The 25,614-nt window shown below is 32.8% G+C and overlaps 3 protein-coding genes across 12 annotated transcripts; 1 reads left to right on the plus strand and 2 right to left on the minus strand.

The window, feature by feature from the left end:
- Positions 1-400: 400 nt before the first annotated feature.
- LOC142549561 (ras-related protein Rab11C-like) lies at positions 401-2,958 on the minus strand. The gene is given in 4 exon segments (XM_075658565.1): positions 401-667; positions 670-1,129; positions 2,315-2,537; positions 2,696-2,958. Coding segments are annotated over 3 exon segments (651 nt in total). The 5' UTR covers positions 2,480-2,537; positions 2,696-2,958; the 3' UTR covers positions 401-641.
- A 1,363-nt stretch (positions 2,959-4,321) lies between these two features.
- LOC142549567 (uncharacterized) lies at positions 4,322-10,544 on the plus strand. 9 transcript variants are annotated; one of them, XM_075658593.1, is made up of 6 exons: positions 4,322-4,660; positions 4,769-4,887; positions 5,221-5,453; positions 5,578-5,669; positions 7,534-8,078; positions 10,101-10,544. In XM_075658593.1, exons 3-6 carry the CDS (start codon positions 5,396-5,398, stop codon positions 10,318-10,320), a joined length of 915 nt encoding a protein of 304 aa, XP_075514708.1. In that variant the 5' UTR covers positions 4,322-4,660; positions 4,769-4,887; positions 5,221-5,395; the 3' UTR covers positions 10,321-10,544. The 9 variants fall into 9 exon arrangements, with proteins under 9 accessions (XP_075514708.1, XP_075514699.1, XP_075514690.1 ...); XM_075658584.1 differs by having other exon boundaries at positions 4,322-4,490; positions 4,654-4,887; XM_075658575.1 differs by having other exon boundaries at positions 4,322-4,887.
- Positions 10,545-11,317: 773 nt separating this feature from the next.
- On the minus strand, positions 11,318-18,635 carry LOC142549608 (cytosolic enolase 3). Of its 2 annotated transcripts, XR_012821227.1 has the most exons (13): positions 18,322-18,635; positions 15,643-15,817; positions 15,392-15,463; positions 15,192-15,308; positions 15,031-15,111; positions 14,581-14,657; positions 14,413-14,516; positions 13,715-13,813; positions 13,511-13,596; positions 13,188-13,274; positions 12,584-12,781; positions 11,619-11,871; positions 11,318-11,507 (listed from the first exon to the last, which is right to left on the minus strand). XR_012821227.1 is itself a non-coding variant. In XM_075658659.1 (12 exons), exons 1-12 carry the CDS (start codon positions 18,579-18,581, stop codon positions 11,803-11,805), a joined length of 1,425 nt encoding a protein of 474 aa, XP_075514774.1. In that variant the 5' UTR covers positions 18,582-18,635; the 3' UTR covers positions 11,318-11,802. The 2 variants fall into 2 exon arrangements, 1 of the variants encoding a protein (XP_075514774.1); XM_075658659.1 differs by having other exon boundaries at positions 11,318-11,871.
- Between the last annotated feature and the right edge of the window lie 6,979 nt (positions 18,636-25,614).

The following is a 25,614-nucleotide window of genomic DNA, read 5'->3' on the forward strand; positions in this document are numbered from 1 at the left end:
TCTATTTCCGGTTATGTCATCGATGAATTTGTATTTTTAATTCAACTTGTATATTTTTCCATTTTTGATCTTATTACAAGACTGAAATCCAAATTTGCCGTTAATCGTATAAAAATAATTAAAAAAAAACACGCAAGTACATGCCAAATAAAACAAATTCGCTATTAACACGACAAAAATTGTGATAAACATGAATTACAACAGGGCAATGTAATTTTCCCCAATTTTAATTGTTATATCAAGACCACAGTAACAAGCAAATAACTCGTTTTTTTCAACATTTGAATCATCAAGCATATAGGCAACCACATGGAACAAATAGTCAAGTGAAATCGCAAAGACCCAAGGGAGTATCCAAAGTTGTAATGAACTCCAACCGAAGAATGCGAAAGGCAAAAGGTAGACCAAAAGACAAAAAATTGTTGATTCCAAACAAACATCACCAGTACTAGTCATTGGGACAAAAATTAACAATAAATCTACCCTAAAACTCTTTGACCACCAACACCGCCTTTAAACTAACACACAGAAAATAAGTAAGAAAGTGTTGCACAAGAATATATTGGAACAAAAAAAAAAATGGAACTGAACAAGAGTTCGGATCATATGGATGCCGAAATTGCACCCAGAAATGGTATAGCTCAAGTTGAACAACAGCCTCTTCTCGATTTCCAGAAGTTTCACTAACATTGATGGTGGTACCGTGACCAGGAACTGCTGCTGCAGCTGCAGCAGCTTCTTGTGCTGCTAATGCCTTCTTGCTAACAATATGATATATTTCCGTTAAAATACTCTGAAATGCCTTTTCAATATTATGTGACTCCAGGGCTGATGTTTCAAGAAATGAAAGTTCTTCCTTCTCGGCAAAAGTCTGTCCATCTTGCTCTGCAACTGCTCGGAGATGGTTGAGATCGGATTTGTTTCCAGCCATCATGATAACAGTGTTGGAATCTGCATGTTCCCTCAACTCCCGAAGCCATCTTTGAACATTATCAAAAGTTTGCCTCTTAGTAATGTCATAAACAAGGAGTGCGCCGACGGCTCCTCTGTAGTAGGCACTCGTGATGGCTCGATATCTTTCCTGGCCAGCAGTATCCCAAATCTGGGCCTTGACCGTCTTTCCCTCTATCTGTATAGTATGTCAAGTATACCGGAGTTACTAAGAGAACCAATGGTGCTTCCAAACTCGTCACCATCCGCGACATGGATTATTAACACAAACCAACAATTTATGGAAAAAGCGAAGAAATGGATGAGAGTCATTAGACATGACTTCTGCGCGGTAAAAAAGATAGACACCTATTTTCAGAATGAGGACTAAAGAAACTCAAGAAATGGTTTCGAGATATGATAGTAAATTCATAGAAATGAGGTTATTAAGCACAGTTTATGAATGGAGTTAACCGAGATTTCAATTTCAAACAAAGTACAATGCAGGCTTACATTATGATGTCACAGGAATAAAGGATAATTACGGTCATAAAGTTATACCAGCACACTTCTCCATCATATCATAGACAAAGCAACATTTGACCATGTACGACAAATTGCATCCATCATAAGATGATTCAAGTCATAACTGAATCACGTCTGAATTATATTAACCATGTTTACAAAGTAATAAATAAAGGATACATCACATACAAATTCAAAATACTAAAAATAGATACATAATAGTGTACACAAACATACCAACCAGTATATTTATTACACACATTCAAAATAGACATTTAGAAATATATACATATGTATCGACATATCCTGTCAGAAAAGACCAACTGAAATATAAAAGTACCGAAATCCCATGGGAACTCTAACCACCTAACATGGTATGGTTTTATAATGCTTTCTATAAACTCGATGAACATAAAACCAACCGAATGTTATTTAATCCAATCAACAATCAGCAGCGGAACCACCTAGACCTAGTGTAGCTTGGGTTGTAATCCTTCCTCTAAAGTGCGATAAGGATCGGCATTTTCTTGTCCCGTATACATAAACAGCATAAATACCAAGTACTCTTAATTGCCGTAGAACCAAATCACAAACTTTTATGACCATATCATGAATTTAAAATATTCTGACAGCACGTCTCAGCCCCCGACAACACTACATTTGGCCTCTTTTTCACATGAAATTGAACTGTTTGTCGCAGACATCATATCCGAAGATCAAAACTTCATGAAGTGCACAGAAACATTTCTTAAATCACCAATCGTTCACCACGCTATGCATATGATTAGTTAATCAAACAGTAATAAAAAAAACTAGCCAGAAAACAATCATACACGTCAGAAAAATAATAATTACTGACCTGAAGAGTTCTGGTAGCAAATTCAACTCCAATGGTTGATTTTGACTCCAAACAAAACTCATTTCGTGTGAACCGAGAAAGAATATTGGATTTCCCGACTCCTGAATCCCCGATCAACACGATCTTGAATAGGTAATCATACTCGTTATCCACTCTATTCGCCATCCGATATTTTCCTTACTTTATTATCACCGTCTATTTCAATTTTCAACTCTCCTTACACCTTCATACACAAAACCCATAACAAAACTCAGAAATGAAATTCCTAGATCCAAAAATTTTCAGATCTACGCATTCAGATCCAAATATCAACCAAACCCGCCAAGAAATCACAATAACCCAGGCAGCCAAACATAAGATTAAACGAATAACGCGACTTACCGTGGAGGAAAGATGTTGAGCGTTCAGATTAAAATATAAAAGCAAACAGTGTTGCTACCAAGTTTGAAATGGCTACTCAAATGGGGACGAACTATCGCACCACACCTTCCTCATAAAGAAAAAAAAAAGAGGGTAAATAAATGGTTTGATTTGACAAAAATGGGATCTTGGAGACAAAATTTAAGGTGGCGTCAATGGTGACAGTTGGGATTGTGGGAATGTGAGTGACCTCCCATGTGTCAAACATTGTCTTATTGTCCGATTAATTCACATGATTGGAAGAGATCAACTTTATATAGTGTATTTGTTTTGTGCCTAAATTCATTCAAATCATTTTTTAGTTGACATGAGTACATTGAAATTGAGTAGATATTTCATGAGACAGTTTCATGAATATTTATCTGTGAGACGGGTCGAACCTACCGATATTTACAATAAAAAATAATATTCTTAGCATAAAAAGTAATATTTTGTAATGTATGACCCAAATAAGGGATCTGTCTCACAAAATACGACCCGTGAAACTGTTTCAAACAAATTTTTGCCGTTGTAATTTGGTCATGACTTGGATTGATGTATGAATTATAGCCATCAACAATTCAAATAATTTTTTAGTAATATTATATTTATTTTATTATTTTTTTAATAGAATGAGTCTGATATAAGACGGTCTTACATATCTATATTCATAAACGAGTGACTCAGTCTTTACTTATAATAAAAAGTAATATTTTTATCATAAAAATAATATATATATTTTTTCATTTGTCGGGTCTAGTGGTAGATCTGTCTCACAACTTGATTCGTGAGATGCAATTTTTGTGTTTTTAAAAAAAAATTGATGAAATTTAAATGTTAATTTATGTCAAATAAATTCTTTTTTCTCTCTCTTTTTTTTTTTTAAAAAAAATTGATTTGATAATTTTAATGTAAAGTATGTTGATGTATACGGGTTGGTGGCCCGACGTTTGAGTTAGTTAAAAGGGAAGAATAGAAAGAAATGGCCCAGCAACTTTATTTTGGGTGAGAAAACTTCATACATTTATGAAGTCACAATTATGAATTGATATTTGGTATGATTGAAATAATAATAATAATACTAAAATATGTTAATTACATTTATTAGCACGCAAATAGAGTTATAATCTAAACTCTAAAGTCAAACTTAATATCAATAATTTAATTGGCAATCAAAAGTTTAAAACGAGACAAAATTACAGTCCATCATGCTCAAAGCCACTGGCATGGATTCTTATAATATACAAGTGAACTGACGCATGCAACACGGTGTTTTTTATAATTCATTTGGTTTATATTTATATCTGGAACGAAAGAAGTATCATATTTGTACATAAAAATAGATGCAAATATATTGAATGCCAAAACAAAAATATGCTTCCAAGTCATTTGAAGTCATTTTGTATGTTTGGTAAATTTAAAAAAAATATCACAACAAATCCAATGTTCATCTTTATATTTCAAATTAATTTTTTTTACAATTTTTAATTTCTCAAAATTTTCCGGCTACAACATCTTATTTTACTCAAATATTTGAGGAAAAAATATTAATTTTCAGAATTAGATATATTGTTCCTTTACCTTGCTAACCAAACAATAGATGATTAATTAATTCATTTATTTATCCAACGGAGGAGGAGGCAAGCTTCGGGAAGAATGCGGTGCAGCAGAGAAATATTCCACGATTCCATGGCTAATGGCGTGGAGATACCCACATCTTCCGGCCAATCTGATGGCCCCATAATGGAGAATGTACTTCTTAGCTCGTCATTGACTGGTAAATGTTCCAAAATCACATTTTTTTTCCAGACAATAAACCATTGCTTTGTGTTACTGTGTATATGTTTGTGTACAAGTACCCGGAAGTAGCTGGTTTTGGTTTATGTATATTCTGGAGCTGCAAGACTGGATAGTATACAACTCATTATTTAACTTGGCAGGCAAAGGGTAATTTTCGAGAGTTTTGCGAACAAAGAAATCATATTAACTATTCGGGGTTGGGGAAGAAAAGACAGTCACCGCGAATTTTCACCAGAATAAAACGTGGTCTTGCAGAAAATGAACGGAAGGGTCTTCAATTAAAGCCACTGTAGTTGTTGAACCAGGAAAATTATTAGATGTTTGAACTTTGAAGGCGTTCCTAAGCTTTGATTGTTGAACGCATGGCATTTGAGGTACATCTCCCTGTCATATATCATTATGTCTCATTCATTGTGTCGTGTTTTGGGCATTGGTATATGTAAGAAATGCCAAGACCAAAATGATGTTGCACACAATCATTAATGAATTATCACAAGCGATTTCAAGATTTGACTGAATTTGATGCTCTGCCCTTTCACCGGAGTATCTGCAGTTATGAATTGAACTTGAATCTAATTATATGATGTTTATTGTTATTATTTTTTCCTGACCAGAAGCATTTTTTTTATTTGTCACACGCGATGTTTCCTACCTACTTTCTTCCATTTTACGTAGCTTTTTTTTAATGTGATATTGACTCGTGTCAGGTTGATGGAGCAGGAGTGGCATTATGAAATTGCAGTTCTGCTTCAAAAAAGAAATTTTCAGTTATTGGAACTTTCTCACGGATTTCTGCTCCTTCACATTGGAGATGCAACATGAATTCCTGGCTAAGTGCTAATCTGCTTCCAGTGCACCTAACCATCAGAATGATGAGGCTGGATGCTGGCGTTTGTAAACATGATGAAATGGCCCTATAGTGACCTGTATGGGGATGAATGTATGAAATTATATGCCTTGACCCAGGAATTTTTTCCTCGTATTTTTCTTTCATCTGTTTGATCGATTGTTGCTTTGGGCCAATTTTTTGAAAGTGAGATTGCATTTTTCTTTCTATTTTGAAGTGGCTGGGTATGCTGAACTATATCATGAGATCTTTCTGGTGGTGAATATTCAGCTCAATTTGATGAAATTCCCTTATTTTCAGGTGGGAGAAGTATGTTAAGCCACTTATCAGTAATTTATTTTAGTGATGTATGTGTTGAATTATGTTTAAAGTTTATCTATACCATAAACTATAAAATTTTCAGTCGTATCGAATCGTTTGTGGCCACTCTGTATGAATCAAAAAACTTTGTTAATCTAACATTCAATAATGCGTATTATTCATTAGAAAACTCTCTTCCATTGTGAAATTCATTACCGTGAAAATACTTGATAATCTGTTATGTTCTTGGATGGTTAAAATACTTTCATCATTCATGAGGTGGAGAACTTTATATAGTTGAGTATAGTTGATAATTGGCATCAACTAATGTTGCACCGGAACAGGAGTAGTGCACTCGTGCCTGGTTATGATAGCAGTTTTGTTTTGCATCCAATAAGAGAGAACCAATTCTTTTACCAGTGGAAACGAAGTGTTATTCTATTTGTCTTGAAACTATATTTACATTTTGTCCCTTCCTTTTAATTAATTGTTGGTGGACCTGATGCATAGAAATTTATGAAAGAGTTCTTTTGTCACTTACCACAGTATTTTGTTATGGCTGGCAGGCGAACTTGACCAATACTGGTTAATTTGAAGGAAAATTATTATTTTTATTTCACAAAAATTGAGAATTTATTTTAATTCTTTTGTGTATCTTTTTGCATTATCAAACATTGCAATTTATCAAATACTCGATTAAAGGCATGGACAGAAACCAAATACCAATACATCCCACTATGAAGGAAGTACTGTTGTGTACCTGTATAAATGATTAAATGTGTGTGCATGTTGACACGTGGATATATGCTTAATGAATGGATTTTTAAATATTCAAATATTTTCTACACATGGGACCATAGGCTTCATAAAATTAGGATACACTCCTACACAGGCTTCACTAAATTAGGCTACGGTTCCACAATGGAAATCTTAAATATGTATGCTTATTCGTGAGGTAGCATGTGGTGCACTCATTAGGTGGACTTTGAGGGGAAAGGAAGTTATATAACAAAGTGATAACTTTCTTAGTATGGTATCCAGATGAACTTGAGAAGACCAATTTTAGAGAATTCATTCAGTGATATCCCCTTGGTGACTTTTGAGAATTTCGGAGGTTGCATTTAAACTGCTGCATCAAAATTTGCATGTGACATTGACAGTTTCGATATGTCCATGTATAGAGTCCAGATTTTTAACTTTTTAATTAGTAATGGCGAATTAATATCACCATTGTGGGAATTGCGTCGTGCGTGTATACACGAGTCTACAAATACCAGAAGTGCTTTCATAAATTTCTTTTAATGTTCTTATAGTCACATTCTAAAAGAAATTTGAGCGAGCACTTGATTTAACTTTGCTTGCATTTTGCGAACCAGTGATGCATTGATACGCCTGAGGCAAAAAGGCATGTATGTACGTTTTTCCTAAATGATATGCAATGACTAATCCTGATAGAATGGTTTTACTTAATATTTTGCCACAACAGCTTGCACTAAAAATAATATTAGTCTTCCTACTTACTTTAATGACCATAGTCGTAAACTCCGAAAGAATTTAGCACGCAGCAGCCATTTATTTAACAACAGAAGAATAGCTGAAAAATTTCATACTTAATAGTACCCTGTATGTGCTGTCCCTTTGATGTCGTGCTTCCTCTTTTTAGACGGACATTAAATGTGGATACACAATTTCACTTTAGGGATTCGCACAATATCGCACGCATTTAAAATTAGATTATATATATTCTCTCCATTGGGAAACAAGGAATAGAAAATCTACCAACTTTGTTTTCCAATCTTTTATCTTTACCATTCATGAACAAAATCTCCCCTTTGTTTTTGCTTTAGATTTCTTTGTGGCTTTTTTCTTTCAGATGGCGACTACAGATGATATCCACATCGACGCAAAACCCAATGGCCATGCGGATGGTTGTGATTTTCGCCATCACCACCGCCGTCGCGCTCGGAGGTCCTCTATGGCTAGCAGTAGCGGGACTGTAACAGATGGCAACAGCCTTTACTTTTCAGAAACTGACTCAGATGCGGTTGCTGATGGCTCACTGCCTGTTGCCTTAACAGATGAGCCCCTTCTCATGTGCAACTCTTCTAGAGGGTCTCCCGGCACTCTTGTCGATCCAAGAGGCCGACAGAAATTAGATTGTTCGGTCCTCCCAATTTCAGAGGAAGAAGAGGTTGATCTGGAACATGGTGAATCAGAGCTGAATTTGCAAAATAATGGAGACGAGAGAGGATTCAGATGTAGGATTTGTCATTTAAATTTGGAGGGAAATTATGATGATAGTCAAGGAGATGAGAATTCTACAGGGGTTCCAGTTGAATTGGGCTGTAGCTGTAAAGGAGATTTGGGGGTCGCCCACGTGCACTGTGCTAAAACTTGGTTCCAAATCAAGGGAGATCCGTGAGTGCCAGTTCATATGATTTCTATATTTATTTACTTCTTTTAATATTTATTATTCAAATTCTCTTAGAAATAGATATTGTTGTTGTTTCCTGAACAAAAAAAGAGGATTTTGTTCATAAATTCATGTTATATGAATTTTGAATCCTGCTTGAAAATTATTCACATTTTTCATCTCAGTTATTATTAAAACACAAAACTCATGTGAGATCGTCTTAAGAGTCAATTTCGTGAGACAAGTCTTCGATCTGATTCAGTTCATGAAAAATATCATTTTTTAATATTAAAGTATTGCTTTTACTGCACGTATGGATCAGGACGACACGTCTCACAGATTTACTGTCACAGGAGGCCTGCTCTTAATGAAATGACCGAGTATATCAATAAATTTTTGGTGTTAAAGAATGTGAAACTGATTTTGAATGTAATTGTCAGGAAAACAATTTCCAAACCACAGCATACCTTTTCAATGGCAGTTGGTGCATAAGATGCAAAAATGTTATACTATTAATGTATTTGTAATTGTTTTGTTTGTCGAAAATCATTTTCTGGAAACATAGAACCTCCTTATTACTATGTGATTCTTCTGTTACTTTGCTTTTGTCCTACAGTCCAACTCAAGTCAGAAAAATCTCCATCATTAGCCCCTAAATGTTGCAAGAAGTATTAATTTTGTTTCTTTTAAACCAAATACCAGCCTGAATTTAACATGAAAGTTACTTAGTAATTATTAGAATGTCTATATGTGAATATAAAGATATAGAGTTATGGGAATGGCAACCGAAATTATTTTATGATGACATAACAGAACCATCATTTGAAGAGGATTTTATAACTTACTAGAATGGTTGTGCATCTGTTAATTGAAGACCTTTTTTTAACTTTATAGAGGAAAAATAGATTTAGAGGATAAATCCCCTTTTCATGATTAAATCATTTATCTGAACTTTTGGAAACAGTGCAAATATCGTGCGTATTTGGATTTGATCACTATTCCATATCTGATTGGTTGCGACATTCTCATGGAATAAAAATCAGCCAAAATATTTAGAATATTAAACCTGAATTGTTAGTGGAAACTTGACATGTATTTGTTTGTAGCACCAGTGAGCATTATAGTAGGCATATGAATAATGCATTCAAAAGGAAAAGTATCACACGCGCCTATGTTCATGCTTTAAATAACTAAACATGTTTTGACAAAGAGTAATATGTTTCTTATTTGTGGGATGGCTTCGCTTCAATGCGAGCACTGGACCGTTAAAAAGGATCTGACTTATTGAAGTCAGATGCATTATTTTTCTTGATCGGTTCATGATTGTAACCTGATTTCTCGCGTTGAAAAGAGTGTTTTTATTCATTTCTTGTGGTAGTAATGTTTGCGAAAATAATTATCTCAAAAGTACCTTGATCTATTGGTTTATGAAGTGTGATGTCCAGCACATCATGTTTCATTATAATTTGATGTTAGAGCACAGAGACAGTTGTAATTCCCGGGGTTTAGTATCTGATGAATCATTATGTTTTGCTTTGCAATGAGGTTCAGACTACAATAACTTCTGTATTTGTCTCATGTTCCTGTAATTCAAGTTTGTCCCTGTTAATATCATTTCCATTTCATTGTCCAAAATAAAATATTTTTGTCTTCCAAAATGCTGGCATTTATGAGATTAGGGAGTACATCCTCGTTCTCTCATTGTCTATGTGCTAAAAGCAGTTCATTTAATTTAAGAACTCAATTCAGCAGTTTGATTGTCTGTTTCAGTCTTTTGTTGTTCTGCATGTTTCCTATTTACTGGAAAATGAATTTTCACACAGATACCAACAAAGATGGCTTTGAAGATTTTTCATTGTGTATGTACGGTGGTTAATCTACTGGTACCTATTTATGATTTACGCCACTTCTTGAAATGGGATTATTTGTCGTGTGAAGCAATGCTTTGTTTGACTTGTTTTATTTCAATCATGCAGTAACTCTTCCACTTTACATCTCTTTTATCTCATGAAATCTATTGAATGCAGAATTTGTGAAATTTGTGGTTCCATTGCCTTGAACTTTATGGTTGAGCTTGGAAATGAAGTAATCAACATAGAAGTGGCATCACACACTTCTGAGGCCGGCTCTGAGACCAATGGGTTTAAGCACGGTCATCTTGTTTTGACCTTTATGATTGCTTTCATGGTTTTGACCTTTGTCATTTCATATACTTTTCATATGAAAAACCTTAATAGAGAAGATTAGAAAAAACTCGGGGAATTCTTGATGACTTTCTTCGTGGGGTTGTGTTTCTGACATTTTCTAATTGTCCTTGGGACTTTTTTGTTTATTTTTGGTATGAATCTCGAGGGGTAGTAAACCCTTTTGTAGTTCTATTTCAATGGTTTAAAGTTGAGAAACCATGAATAACTGTTTGGTATGGTATTCTACCCTGCTTATGTTATTTTTGGATTTGTACATTGCTTATTTAACATAATCCCAGATTTGCACATTTTTTTGATCCGCCCAAATTCGCACACTTCAAGCACATATTTTGCACACAGTGAGTCAGATTTTTGCATGAGGTCTACATCATCTGTGGTTGTAGTCGTAATTTATATTCTTTTTTTGGTTAAATGTGTAATTTTCTATATTCTAGCCCAAATTTGCACAGTTCAAGAATTTGCACACTTCAAGCACATGTGGTTCGTTTTTATTTTATTTTATTTTTTTATTTTTACAAACATATGTCTCAGGCTCCTACTTGATTATTTTAAACGATCCCAAACCTCCAGACTGCCGATCGATCATGAATTTTCAGCCCAATTTTCCCTAGGTTTTCGTACAAGTAAATTTTAATCTTCCTATTTTTTTAAAAAAAAAATAATAAATAAATAAAATCGTGCGCTAGCGCTCATCCATCATGAATTTTCAGCCCAATTTCCTCTTTAATTGTTTAACCATCTATAATATTAATTGAGACATCCGTTTAAGCAACTTCACAACTCACAACACTACTCCCAATAGGGTTCATCAATGTTCGAAATTTACACCTCAATATCATTTTAAAAAATCTTGAAAAATAACACAAAACTACACTCGCAATTTTCGATTGATCGAGTAAACTATAACGTAACGCATGCATACATCTAACATAAAAAGCCAGAATCATCGCACATTCGTGGTTTCTACAAGTGGTGGCAGCATGATCGCTTTTGATTGAAACCTCAACTGAAACATGATTATTTATACCAAAACACACTAAAGACGAGTCATCAAATTTCTGATACAATATAGCCTCAAAAATTGCAGGGTCAACACATCATACAGAAGTTTTTGTATACAGAACTCACTATGAAATCGTACATGCTCACAATCATTTCATCTCGTGTTTTATTAGCACAGGTAAATGACGTGTTTTCACATTGATTGAATATGCAGATATCATCCATCTGCATTTAGAAAACGATAAATGAGACAACTTTGATACAAAATACCTGAAATGGCATACACAATAAAAATTGTACAGAACCCTCGAATCTCAACAAACGAAAGTTTCCAACCTCTAGCAACCACATTGTGAACTTATGGGTGGTATCTCAAAGCTCGGGAGTTTTGAGTGTTTTGAGTCCCCCTCACGGCATTTGGAGAATTCGATTTCTGATCCTCCTGGGAACAAATACTGGATAATTCAGGGAGGTTTTTTGGGGGTGTGCAAATTGCTTGAGAACAAAATGGTGGGAACTGTCAGCAATTTCTCCAGTCATCTCCTGCATAAAGTGCTTGATTCCCAAGCTCTTCTTCAATTCTGAGCAACTGCATCAAATACTTAGCCGTTAGCTTGTGCTCAAATTTCAAATCTTTCAAAGCCAGCATAGATATTCAAACAGAACTAGTTACATATTATGCTACTCGGTTGAAATAGGAACGAAGATATGCATCAATATTCAATCCCATTGAAAACTAAGAATAAACCTTTCGATCATATCACACAAGCCTAAATTTTGAACAATTTGGAATCTTCTGAACTTACCAATGTCTAATTAAATTGAAATACAACCTTATTAACATTTTGTATTAGAACAAATTGATATAAAAACAAGACAAGTGTAGAGCCTGAGTTACCAATTTCACACTTCTATTTTTAGTCATCCAATCATTTATTCCCTTGGTTTACATGTTAATATAGTTAAAGAAGATAGCTTGAGCACCCGAACGCAATTAAGAGCAGCTTTCAAGAAATTTCATACTTGTGGACAGGCCAAAAAAAAAAAAAGAAAAGGAAAAAGATAACTACAAGAAAAGTTTTTATTTTAACTTTCTTCCAATAGAATTGGAAAAGGATCTAATTTTCTGATATGTAGTTACAAAAAACCACATGGGGTCATGATCCTTTGGTTGAATGGTACCCACCTTCCCAATTACAGGAATTGATTATCAACTCATGTTCAAACCCCGTACAGTACCCACACCCAATGTCTCAAAAAATAAAATAATAAAATACAAAAGACATAATGCTAGATGTAACCTGATTGTACTTCACTAATCTCTCCCCCCGGCAAGGTGCACCGGCCTTAATCTGACCAGCTGAAAGGCCAACAGACAAATCAGCTATGAAAGAATCTTCACTCTCACCGCTTCTTTGAGATATCACCACACCCCAATTAGCATCCTTAGCCAATTTGACCACCTCAATGGCCTCAGTCACAGTGCCCACCTGATTAACCTGAAATTCAAATTAACAACAAATGAAGTTCGCACAAATTTGAGTAATGATTGTCACAGAGAATGCAAACTATTTTCAAATCATTATCTAGAAATATCCTTAGGAAATCCACAGATATTGTTTTCAGTCAGAAAGCCAGTCATGTTGAGAAATGAGACATTAAAAAGAGAAAGCAAAAAAGTTACAAGCGCCTCGCCAATTTTCAAATATATATTCACATGTGCAGAACCATGAACTCAATTAAACTACCAGCAGTGAAGCAAATAGTTTCTCACTGTCCATTTGTCATGAGCAGTGAGCACCTAAAAACAAAGTGAGCATCGGACTGTATTAAAAAACAAACATGGTATGGACAAAAACATGGGGGAAAGCCAGCAAAAATGTATAAATACAAATCAGTAAGGACCTTTAGAAGAAGAGTATTGCAAGCAGCCTCCTGCATGGCTCTCTCAATTCTTTTAGGATTTGACATCAACAAATCATCTCCAACAACCTGAAAGAAGAAATACTTGTCAGGTTATCTTGAAACAATATCAATCACACATCAATGTTCGAAACATAACACGATCACCATTTCAAATTTTTCGTCTTCCAAATTGAGTTATGCACTGAGATTACAAATAACTCTTTAACTGATGTGATAGTTGGTCAAATTGTAAGCTTTTAGGCCATAACTTTGGCAGGATAGACATCGCAAGTAAAATTCATCAGTAAGAATAAAAAATAAACCTGGCATATCCCAAGACTAGTAAAATACTTGGAATGTTCCCAATCCTCCTTGTCAAATGGATCTTCAATTGACACAATCGGGTAAGCTGAGATATCCAAAAATCAGGGAAATGAATGTAAGGTAAAAGAACAAAAGAAATGAAGATTTAAAACCTAATATTCAATGAAAGAACTACAACAGAAAACTGAATTGCAACTAAATACCTTCACAGAGTTCTTTGTACATAGCAATCATGTCCTCTCCTGACTTATAATTTTGACCAGATTTATTTGGTGATTTATAATCTAAATCATACTTCGTACCTAAATAAGCAGGATAAAAGAAAATCAGTTTTTCCCCAGCTAGACCTGAAAAACAGATATTTAAGGAGAAAAATGGTATCAAATATATTGATGACCCCGAAGTCCAGGAAGGACATATTTGACTATGGTATCAAATACGAATAAAAATTCTAAATATATTTACATATACTCTAATAAGGTTACGAATCAATAAATTAAATACACATGGTCAAATAAATATAAGTATAACTTGCATGTGTGCCTAGAGAAAACTAAAAAATAAGTGATAAATTGTATTAAAACTCCTTATTCGCAATTTAGAGACAAAAAGACTACATAAGCCACATTAATTTGGAGAGAGACATATTAACGAATCCAAAAAAATAGTTTCCATGTCGCAAACTACATCACTGTAAATGCAAGAAGAATACAACACTATCAAATATATTGAAATGCCAGGATATGCATACTTATACGTTTAAAACCCATACTGCATGTCATGTACTTCAAAAAGATGAGTACCATATGAAATAGAGATGTAAACAAGTACAAAAGAATGACTGATGTCTCGGGGCTGAAGCTTTGTATTCACATGGTTGCGCAAGAAAAGGACACATCACCTATGCAAAATTCAGTTGCAGCTATATCAAGTGCTATTTTTATTTTCTCGTTATAGCCTGTTCTTCCAATTGCCTCCTTCACAAGATCTAAACCTTCTTTCAAACTGCAGTGCAGATATAAAAATTACCAACTTTGTTCAACAGATCAAACTAAATGATAGAACTTGCCTGGATATATTTGGAGCAAAGCCACCATCTTCCCCAACATTACATCCATACAATCCATATTTCTCTGTAATCACAGCCTGAGGAAAAGATTAAAAATACTAACTGAGAATTTGATGCAAGCAACAGACAGTTCATTCAGCAAAAAGTCAGCCAACAGTAATTTAGCACACGTATTAAATTTTATAAGAGATCTTAGAGTCCCACAAGGATCACAAAGAACTCAAGTTCCAATCCACAAGAAGCACTATAAATCATACGCAGAAATTGATGAAAAAAATCGTAAGTATCACAATATATGAAGCGGATGAAAAATCAAATGCTATATTTCAACTAATTCTGATAAACATGATTGCAAGAGAGTATAAGATGATTAAAGCAAAGTATCAAGATGAACATAAACTAGGCGGATATAACAGTAAAACGAGGTGTATTACAGTTAGAAATTCTAACCTTCAAATGATGATAAGTCTCTGAACCCATTTGCAATGCCTCCTCAAATCTGAGTGCTCCGACGGGAAGAACCATAATATCCTGACAATATCTTTATTGTCATTGTTGATGAATTTAAAACAAAACAAAATAATTAAGGCCCATATTCAATTGTTCCTTACTTGTACTGACAAATTGTTCCCAGCATGTTTTCCACCATTTATTACAGTGAAAGCAGGGACAGGAACATTGAAAGTAGTTCTACCAGCAAGATCAGCAATGTGTTTGTAAAGTGAAACCTGAAGGAGAAAATTAAGAAAAGGATAATGAAAAGACAGTTAGCCTGCAAAAGAAAAGCAATAACATGTCCCATTATGCATGCCTCTTTTTCAGCCGCCCCAGCTTTGCAAGCAGCCATTGAAACTGCTAAAAGTGCATTAGCTCCAAGTTCAACCTAAACAGTAAACCACAAAGTTTAATGAAGAGAACCAAACAATTCACCAGAGTCCAGCGTAAATGTAAGGCATTTAAACAATATCTAAGAGTGACAGATATTATATGAATTTTAGTCATTGCATGCGCATGCATAAACAGGCAGCAATACACACATAACTAAAAAAGTCTGATCGCTACCTTTTTATCAGTCTTGTCCAGATCTATCATGGCTTGATCAATTTGAACTTGAAGAGTTGGATCCATACCAATTAAAGCTTCGGATATTTTCTCATTAATATTATTAACAGCTCTACTCACACCTTTCCCAAGATAGGTACCCTTGTCTCCATCACGTAATTCAACAGCCTCATACCTTGATATACGAGCACATATTTTGATTTCATGCACAATTTAAAAGACTTCAAAGATAATATCAGTATCTTCTATCAAACAAAGCTTGAAGAAATATACGTGACTGAGCAAACAAGTTGATTCATGTGACAAGAATAAATGAAACGTTTATGCAGACCGCAGAGACAAATAAACATATGAGAATTACTCGATATCAACCAAGATTTGAAAATTCTAGCCCCACAAAACTGGCTGAAATCGATGCAACAAACATTAAATCCTTTGTAGTGGGCATCAATAACATAACAATTAACCATCTATGTGTTCCTAGATTAAAATGTTTTGCCCTTCCGGCTTTCTATAGCAATTTCAATTATTCTCAACAAACTACTGCTTCTGTGACCAACAAATAACAAGAGCATCAACTATTTGCTGCTTTCCTTGGACTTCCATAATGACAACAACAGGAAGATCAAAAGCCACTGGATTGAGCAAATGAAGGAAAGCAATAGACAAGCAGAGTCATTTAATAAGACTAAGGTTAGGGTGAAAAACTCTGGTTATACCTGTCCAGACTCCAGAGTACTCTCATTTACAACATGAATACTTGAAACATACGGGTTGAAAAGAAACATCATTTTATCTCCCCCGATAATCTTATACATTGAATCACACAAACTTCTCCTATGAAAATTCCAATTACATCTGCGCCTGCCTTGGAGTAATTAGATAAAAATAGTGTAGTCATTTCATATCAATATGTGTACATTTTTAAACTTCATTGGAGGTAGATGCAACGATAATTTAGGAGAGGAAGTTTGTGTAACCTTTTACGAAAGTCCGGGGAAGTAGATGCAATATTTGCAACTTATTCCACACACCAGAAATACAGCATTTCGCATAAAAACTTCTCAACTATTCTAATTTACTTTTATTTCTCTATGATAATGCATCTTTCATCTAGACTAAATTAGAAGTGAACCCCACAGTTGGCGTGCGAAATTTCCCTTCAGACAGATAATCACTGAGTCATACGAATAAGTTTTTCCAGACAGTGTTATCCATTTTCTTGTTCTTTCAATAAAATTTCTGAGGAAACTAATTCTATTAATGCCTCTACAATTTTAAGTTTGACAAGTCTTTGTCCATCTCTGTGTCCACGGTTATTTGCAAAACCTTGCTTCTCATCAAGGAACTCCATCTGCTTACATTCACGTTTACTTTTCACATCACCATTTCAATAGCCCCGAGCACCTATGCTCAAATTCTTCAAAGTTTGTTTGACTCCACTAAAACAACCTCACATGTTTCAACAATATGAATTCATCAACCATCATATTCTTTATTACTTGGGGTCTTGAGCTAAGCCTTGAAAATCTTAATGTCATAATGCTTTTCAAATCCTCCTAGCCATTGTCCCACTGCAATAATTCTTGCTAAGAAGAACGCCCATGTTATGGCAATTCAACCCAGAAGGTAATGGGTTACTCCTACAGCACTGTCTTGTACAATGCTCAAGGCTCTCGGCTGAGTAATACGAGCAACTTTTAATTATTTACGAGCCCAAACAATGGATTCAACAAGTTCTTGCCAATAAATCACATCAATAAACCACATCCACTAAATAGAGCATTAAACTAAAAGCCCAAAAGTACTTTACAAGAATCATGTCAAGTATGTATGGTGTCTGAGCACCATTCGATTGTCATTCAACAAAGTTTGAAGAAGCTTAAGCGAAAAACAAAGCACGCTTTCAGCTGGAGTCACTAGAAATGGTTGCCAACACTTCACCATTCCAAAACTACCGAGTAACAAAATAATTTCAACCTTGATTGGTCAAAGCATTCATGAACCAGCTGAAGGTGAAAGGAAATTCTAACATCAAGTTTGGGTTATATCTATTTTCGTCTTTATGCCCCGATCCTTGATTTTACCCTGATAAAATCATCCAAAAATGATTTACCTAATTCTAACAACGTAAACTCACAATGAATAAAAAAATAAAAATAAAAAAATCATAAGAAAAGACGTGATTCGAAGAGAATCAGGAAAAGGCTCTTGCTGAGGAAAACTCATACACAGCATAATCCGTCATGCTAAATCATTAAGAATTTGACTGGAAACTTAAGTGGAAATATATTGAAGCTTTAATTTTGAATTCTTTAAAACGTGACTTGATCTTCTAGATTTAAATGCTTTTTCGGAGAAAACTTTTAGTTTTCTTCGAAACTATTTTTTTAATGGACGAGAGAATCGGGAATATGATAGCGTGATATCTGAGGACCATGACTCGTATATATAAATAATATTTATCGTTATCTTCTGATGATTCTGTTTCAACTCATCATAAAACAAAAATTACAATTATGTCTACACATTAAAACCCACAACTATTAAATACATTAAATCCAATAATCTGAAATTTTAGTTGATCATTTTATTTTGAGTTTAAAATAATAGATAACACATTACACATAATTATTTACTTATAAAACATATAAATAAAATCGATGCAACAGCTCTTACATGCCGGAGGAGGCACCACTGGGGGAGGAAGCACGAAACACGCCCTTGTTGGTGTGCAAATCGACTTCAACAGTAGGAATTCCTCTGCTGTCGAGGATTTGCCTGGCTTTAACCTTGGTGATGACGGAGGGAACAGATTTCCTCATGTGATTGGAGATGAATAGAACGGGATCGGGCGTTTTTGCCCTAACGGCAGCATTGACGGCGTCTTCGATCTTCCGAGCGAGCATATGTTTGTCCAGATACTCCTGCACTGACATTTTCTTTCTCTCTGCGCGAATCCGGTTGCACAGGGTCGAATGATACCTATTTTAGTACCAATCAAAATCCCTTTATAGCAAGTCAGGTGAAAAAATGTTTCTGATAACTATGATTTATAAATTAATATTACACATATATATTTAAAAAAATCGAAGTTTATTATATTGAAAAGTATACAAATTTTTTTTAAAAAAAATTATACTAGGAATGACATATGGATACAAGACAGAGATAATATATCTTTATGTATAAGACGAGTCGTACTTATTTACAATAAAAAAAATCTTGTTTGCCATCTACCCAAAAATAGTTTATATTTCTAAAACTTTTGTGAGCTAGTTGATAGCCCCGAGCTCTAATAGAAAACTCCACCGTTCCAAATTGGATATTCAAGCATCTATTCTGTTAAAAGAACTGAGAAATCGGATATCTCGGTCCGGTCTAATAAAAACATGGGCTAAAAGCTATGATTGGGTTGGACCCCAAAACATAAAGCCCACTTCTCAAGTTAGGCCTCATTTGAATAAATTGCTCGAGCTAGAACCCGATATAATTTCACAAATTATAAAAATTTAAAATTCGTGTTTCGATAAGATTCTTGTAAAATATTTTTCAAAAAATGTTCTCAAAATATAATTTTTAGCTAAAAAATATTTTTTTATAAAAATAGTCGTCCAAACGCATATTTTTTATTAAAATAATTTTTAAAATGTTTTGAAAAAAACACCTTTATAAAAATATTTATAAGTATTTGTCCCATAGATTGAAAAAATCTCCATCACTCCTAAAACCAACAATAAATCAATCTAAGTTGGACTTTTATGAGACGATCTCACGGATCTTTATCTGTGAGATGGGTCAACCCTACTGATATTCACAATAAAAAGTAATACTATTAGCATAAAAAAGTAATATTTTTTCATGGATGACCTAAATAAGAGATACGTCTCACAAATACGACCCGTGAGACCGTCTCACACAAGTTTTTGTCAATCTTATATATACTTTATATCTTAACATTATTAAATGTTAGGGACCCCAGAACCAAAGATATGTAAATATATCGTAGTTGAACTCGTGAGATTAAATAAGAATAACATAATTAGTTTTAAACTCTAATTATTTTAAAATCTTAGCCAAACGCTTGCAGAATTATATAATAATGTTGATTCGCATAAAACAATAAATTATATTTATTTCAATTATAGTAATACGATATTCGATTTTTTTAAATAAAACTTATTGCTTTTATTAAAAACATTTTCCAGTAATAATAAAATATTGCCTTCCGGAAGTGTGTTATTCATCAAAAGCCACGCTGTATTATTATTAGTTTTTTTTTTTTTGGTGTCATTTTGTGGTACAGATATCCATTAGAGATAAATAGGTAAAGATCGGAGGAGGCAAGCTGACTCAGCTTCGAGAAATTGGAATGGATAAACCCAATTTTTTTTTTTTCATTATATATTTTTTACCATACGAACCAAACAGTGTGTTAGAGTTTAACAATGTCATTCTTGTTTTACCTATGCCCACGAGCATGTATGTACACTTTTTGAATGGACAAAACTGCATTTTTTATTAATTATTTTTATCGCTTGGCGATTTTGATCATTTACATTATCAAATTTCAATTTTTATATATTTTCTGATTTTTTTTTGTAATGTTAGTCTTTTTCATCGAATGTGCTGATATCAGACTATACACGTCATCGTCACATCAATACTTCATTAGTGTCATGTCAACGTCAACTCCAAAAATGAATAAAATTGTAAAAAAGATATGATAGACCAACATTGAAATTTCACAACATAAAAAAAAACTAAAAAACAAATAGATAAATATAAATGCGAAAAAAAATAATAATAATCTCTTGTCGATTACCGTAAAAGAATTAGGGTTTACACATACATATGAAGACTGATCAGCTAAGAAACTCAGAACATCAAAATTGAAATTATAAGATCTGATATGTAAAGATTGAATTTTATAATATTATATGGAAACTCGTTTAATTAGAAGGATGAGCTAAGAAGCTCATTCATAAAGGCTGAACTCATAAAGAATCAAAGTTTGAATTTAAAAGTTTATGTATCTTTTGTCTTTGTACGTGAATGCTGAATTGATGGTATAATATTTGAAAAATGAACTAAAAAAATTATAGATGAATTAGGTTGAGTTGAGAAATCTGACACGTAAAATTGAGAAGAAAAGCATAGGAAAAAAAACATGTAACTACAATTGAAAAGTAATCAATACATCAAACAACTCAAAAAAATAGTAATTAAACCATATAATCTTTTACCATAGCAAACGTGACATCAATTTTAAGACCAGGTTCAAATCTTGTGATTTAAGAAACATTTTGTTAGACTTAATTTAATTGTGGTGATGAGAGTCAAAATCAGTAGGCCGTGAAACTAAATCAGAAGACAGTATAATAAGCAGAAGCTCTCGTATCGCTTAAACAAAAGAAGTACTTTTCGAGTACTTAACGACTTATAAAAGCAGAGGCAGAACTTAACTTAAGCAGAAAGAAGAACTTAACGTCTTTCGTTTGATAATTACAAGTCTTAAATGTTACCGTTACCTTACCTAGTACTAGTATTAATTGCATCATTAACGTTGTACGAAGACATTTAACGCTACTTACTAGTTTTGGAATGAAACAAAGACTGATTATTCTGAAGCTTTTTGCAGGACCCTTTCCGATGATAAAGCTGATTTACTCATAGTCAAAGAAACAGTTTTGTTTATAGGATTCAATGTTTCTATATATATAAAGATCAATCATATATAGAAAACAACGCTTATCATTTTCAAAGAACACAATCTTTATCCAACGTTGTTTTGAGCTATCAAGAACCACTACTTATCTTCAAGCAACACACCAAAAATCAACACACTCTTTATAGCAATTATCCGATCTTCTGAAATCATATTGTGATATTGTTTCGATATCTCTTCACAAACTATTCATTTTACTATATCTTATTGAGAAGAGTTTTGTAATCTGGAAAAGAGTCTTTTCCAGAACTTTGTTGTATTCGTCTTATTGTGTTGTGAAGCTAAGAGTTTCAGTAAGCAAATGATAAGTCCTACTGAAGTGAGTGTGTACAAAAGTTGTATTGTAATAACCAAAGTCTTTAGTGATATCTTCTGGAAACAGAAGAAGGGGATACGTAGAAGATTTCATCTTCGAACTTCCAGAAACAACCACTGTCTACTGCCTACTGTTTTATTGTTTTCACCACATACCATCAGAGCGTTTCCGCACTTATTATTGTGAGCTGATGTGTATTTATTCGAACAAGATAAGCTATAATCTCTAACAGAATTCTAGCACATTTTGCAAAAACATCCAACAAATGAAAGAGTTTATTCATCTCCTCTAAACTATATATCAATCCCCAACACACTCAAAATCCAAAACGCGTGCTAAAATTTAATCTAGACCGTTTAAGGTCTAAATTCAAGGCACGCGATTTAAACCCAAATAGGTGTAAGATTTATTACATACCAATTCAAGTCCAGATTCGGGGAAAAAAACATATTGTGCTCGCTAAGATTAATGTAGACCAATTTAAGTCTAGATTCAAAAAAATGCAATATATACGCTAGTCAGTACGAGGACACCAAACACCCAATTTAATCTGGACCAATTTAAGTCTGAATTCAAAAGAAAAAGAAAATTGTTACAAGCTTTAATTTAGACTGTATCATGTCTATGTTCAACCGTGAAGGCCAGCTCCGAAATGGTACCCAATTCCATCCTTCACCCGAGGAGCGACGCCCATTTATAGTGCTACATTTAATTATCTTGATCAATTTTAAATCATGCAAATAGTTGTAATACCGAATTTTAATGATATTATTATTTATTTATATTTATTAATTTTTATATTTTTATGAAATTAAATCACATTTCAAGTTTTGTTAGGAAGTATTATACTTTTTTATATAAGTGAATAAATTTATAGATTGTGAAAATCATAAATGGATGATAAATTATTCTCATAATAGTTTGTTGATAAAATTACAAAAATATTCTTATTAGAGAATACTTTTAGATTAGATAAAAACATCGAGGGTCAAAGTGTCGAGAAGATTTTCTATTTATTCACCGAAATTCCATAATCACTTTCGAATAATTAGAATTAGCACGAGACTAGCTTCGAAATCAAAATTTGAAATTAAGAAACAGTAGAATTGTCTCACAATATACGATCTGTGAGACCGTCTCACATAAGTTTTTGCCTTAATTTAATTACAATGATAATGAATATGTTAAATAAATTGAATTTGTTATTTAAAAAACTGAATTTCTTTCTTTTTTTTGTTAGTTGAATTAAATGTAAAATTAATATAAAACACCAGTAAATTTATAAATAGACATTTGATTAAATAAAATAGTTATTGTATAAAAAGTAATAAGGAATATCCTAAGAATATTTTTACAGGGTAAAATTTGAAGCTGGTGAGGTGGAATAAAATTTACGTTTTTTCAGGGGAAGATGAAAAATCCTGAATCAAAACATTTCTTTAAGTTCACTTCCTACCCACAAAATTATGGTACTATGTCATACAAAATGTGGTACACTTCATGTGGAAATGTAGTACTTTTTAAAGTACCCAGGGACTGAACACAAAAAAAATCGACTGTTGGAGACTGAAGGCCAATTTCCCGTTTTTTTAATCCAAAAATCAATGTTTTCATTTATTTAAAAAAAAAAGTTTCAAATGGAGAGATGACGTTTTTTTTTTTTATCCATTCTTGATTGGTGAGACCGAACGAACAGTCAAAAAAGAGATTCACAAGAATATGCTTCGTTTTATCCACTAAAGTGAGTATTGGTTGGTGCTTAAAATTTATTGATACAGACACGACGGCATGTGGTATAATAAAGGCGCATCATCTTCCTCAGACCAGCCTGTCGCATGAAGTGAAGTTTTTAAGTGTAATTTATTTGAGTAATATGATTTATAAATTATTATATAAATCCGAGAGTTTACTCAATTAAAAAAAATAAAAATAAAAAAATTATGAGTTCTAGCATCATCAATGGAAAAAAAAACATAATCCTTGGTATATTTGCATACAAATATCATATAGAATCAGACTAAGTCTCTCGTTAGACGGTATCATGGATTTATATCTATAAGACATATCGATCTGATTCATATTTGGAATGCAAAGTAATACTTTTTAAATAAAAAATAACATATTTTCACGGCTGGGTCAGATAAGAGGTTCGTACGTATCACGAAATTGATCTATTAGACAGCCTCATGAGAATGTTTGTGATAGAACAATTATTTTATAATTTAAGTTAATTTGTTTTTTTTTTTTCAATATAAAGTTTGTATGTGACGAGAAACTTTTTCACATTAAAATTATAAATTTTATGATTTGAATCTTATTTTTATTGTCAGATTTTGCATACTATAGAAAAATTTTCTTCTTTGCATACCTTTATTTTTAAAATACAATTTAAATGAATTTGGTATTATTTTAGGTGACATTTGAGATATTAAAGTTGATTTCTTGAGAAAGTAGGTAGATATATTTCTAAATTATAGATAGTTATATACTATATTTTATAGGGAGGGATAAATGTGCATGTGCCCAATTTAATACTTTCAGTTCCCTTTTAATATTTATTAATAGAGTAGGTCTCTTGTGAGACCGTCTCACGAATTTTTATCTGTGATACGGATCAACCATATCGATATTTATAAAAATTAATATTCTTAGCATAAAAAATAATATTTTTCATGAATGACTCAAATAAGATATCTGTCTCACAAAATACGACCCGTGAGACCGTCTCACGCAAATTTTTGCCTCATTGTTTTTGTATTTTTGATCTCATGAGTCAATTTTGTGATACATATATTTTATTTGAGTCAACCATATTTTTTATGCAAAAAAAATATTAGTTTTTATTATAAATATGGATAGAATTGATTCATTTCACGAATAAAAATTTATAAAATCGTGTAATAAAATACATATTCTTGGAATTCCATCTGCCCTGAAAAAATTCATGTTCGATATTTTGTAAAGACATTGTTCGAGGGTCCGAGCTTATCCGTAAATTTTCGGGAAGCGGAACAATTATTGGTCAAGTTGGTGGTGGTGTTGTTTTTTTTTAAATAAAAATAAAAGCTACCATTCAGCAAATATTTGAGTAGATCAAGGGGGTGTATTGATTATAGACTTTTAATGATTTTTATGGAGTTTAAAAATTTAGAGGTATTCAAACTAGACTTTTATATACTTCATAAAAGTTTAGTGGTATTCAATGTAAACTTTTGTAGAATTTTAAAAAGTCATGTGGTATTCAAACTTGACTTTTAAAAACTCTACAAAACTCTATAGTTATTCAAAATGTCAATAGACTTTTAATGACTCTATGGAATTCTATTAAGTACAAAAATTATAGCCTAAGGTACAACAATAAAATGTCAACAAAAGTTTTTGATTCAACCTAAAGATTTGGATGTACATTTAATTGAGAAATCTCCCAAATTCAATACAAACTTTCATTCTTTTCCCATCTATTTATTTTTCCTTTTATTTGTACTTTTCAAAAAAACATAATTAAAATTTAATTTTTTATTAATTATTATATATCATTTTATTTTTAATTATTTTCTTAAATTTTAGTTAATTTATATATTAAATTATTGTATAAGCAAATTCATACCGATACTATACCAAAATTTTCGGTATACCGAACCAAAAAAACCTTACGTTTTAAAAAAATTTATAATTTATTGTTTTAAAATATTATATATTTTAAAATTTTTTGTATATCTTTTCGGTATTTCGGTATATACCAAAATTTTCAAATTGGATATCGTTACCATACCGAAAAATTCGATATTGTTACCGTACCGTATCGAAATCTTCGGTATACTTAAAATACTTGAATTGGTAATCTCGGTATACCGAAAGTTCGGTATTTTTTCCCACACCTAACAGGGCTTGTATTGGCATGTGCTATATTACACAATTTTCTTTGAAA

Source organism: Primulina tabacum, chromosome 1, assembly GCF_025594145.1.
Source record: "Primulina tabacum isolate GXHZ01 chromosome 1, ASM2559414v2, whole genome shotgun sequence".
Classification (NCBI taxonomy): domain Eukaryota; kingdom Viridiplantae; phylum Streptophyta; class Magnoliopsida; order Lamiales; family Gesneriaceae; genus Primulina; species Primulina tabacum.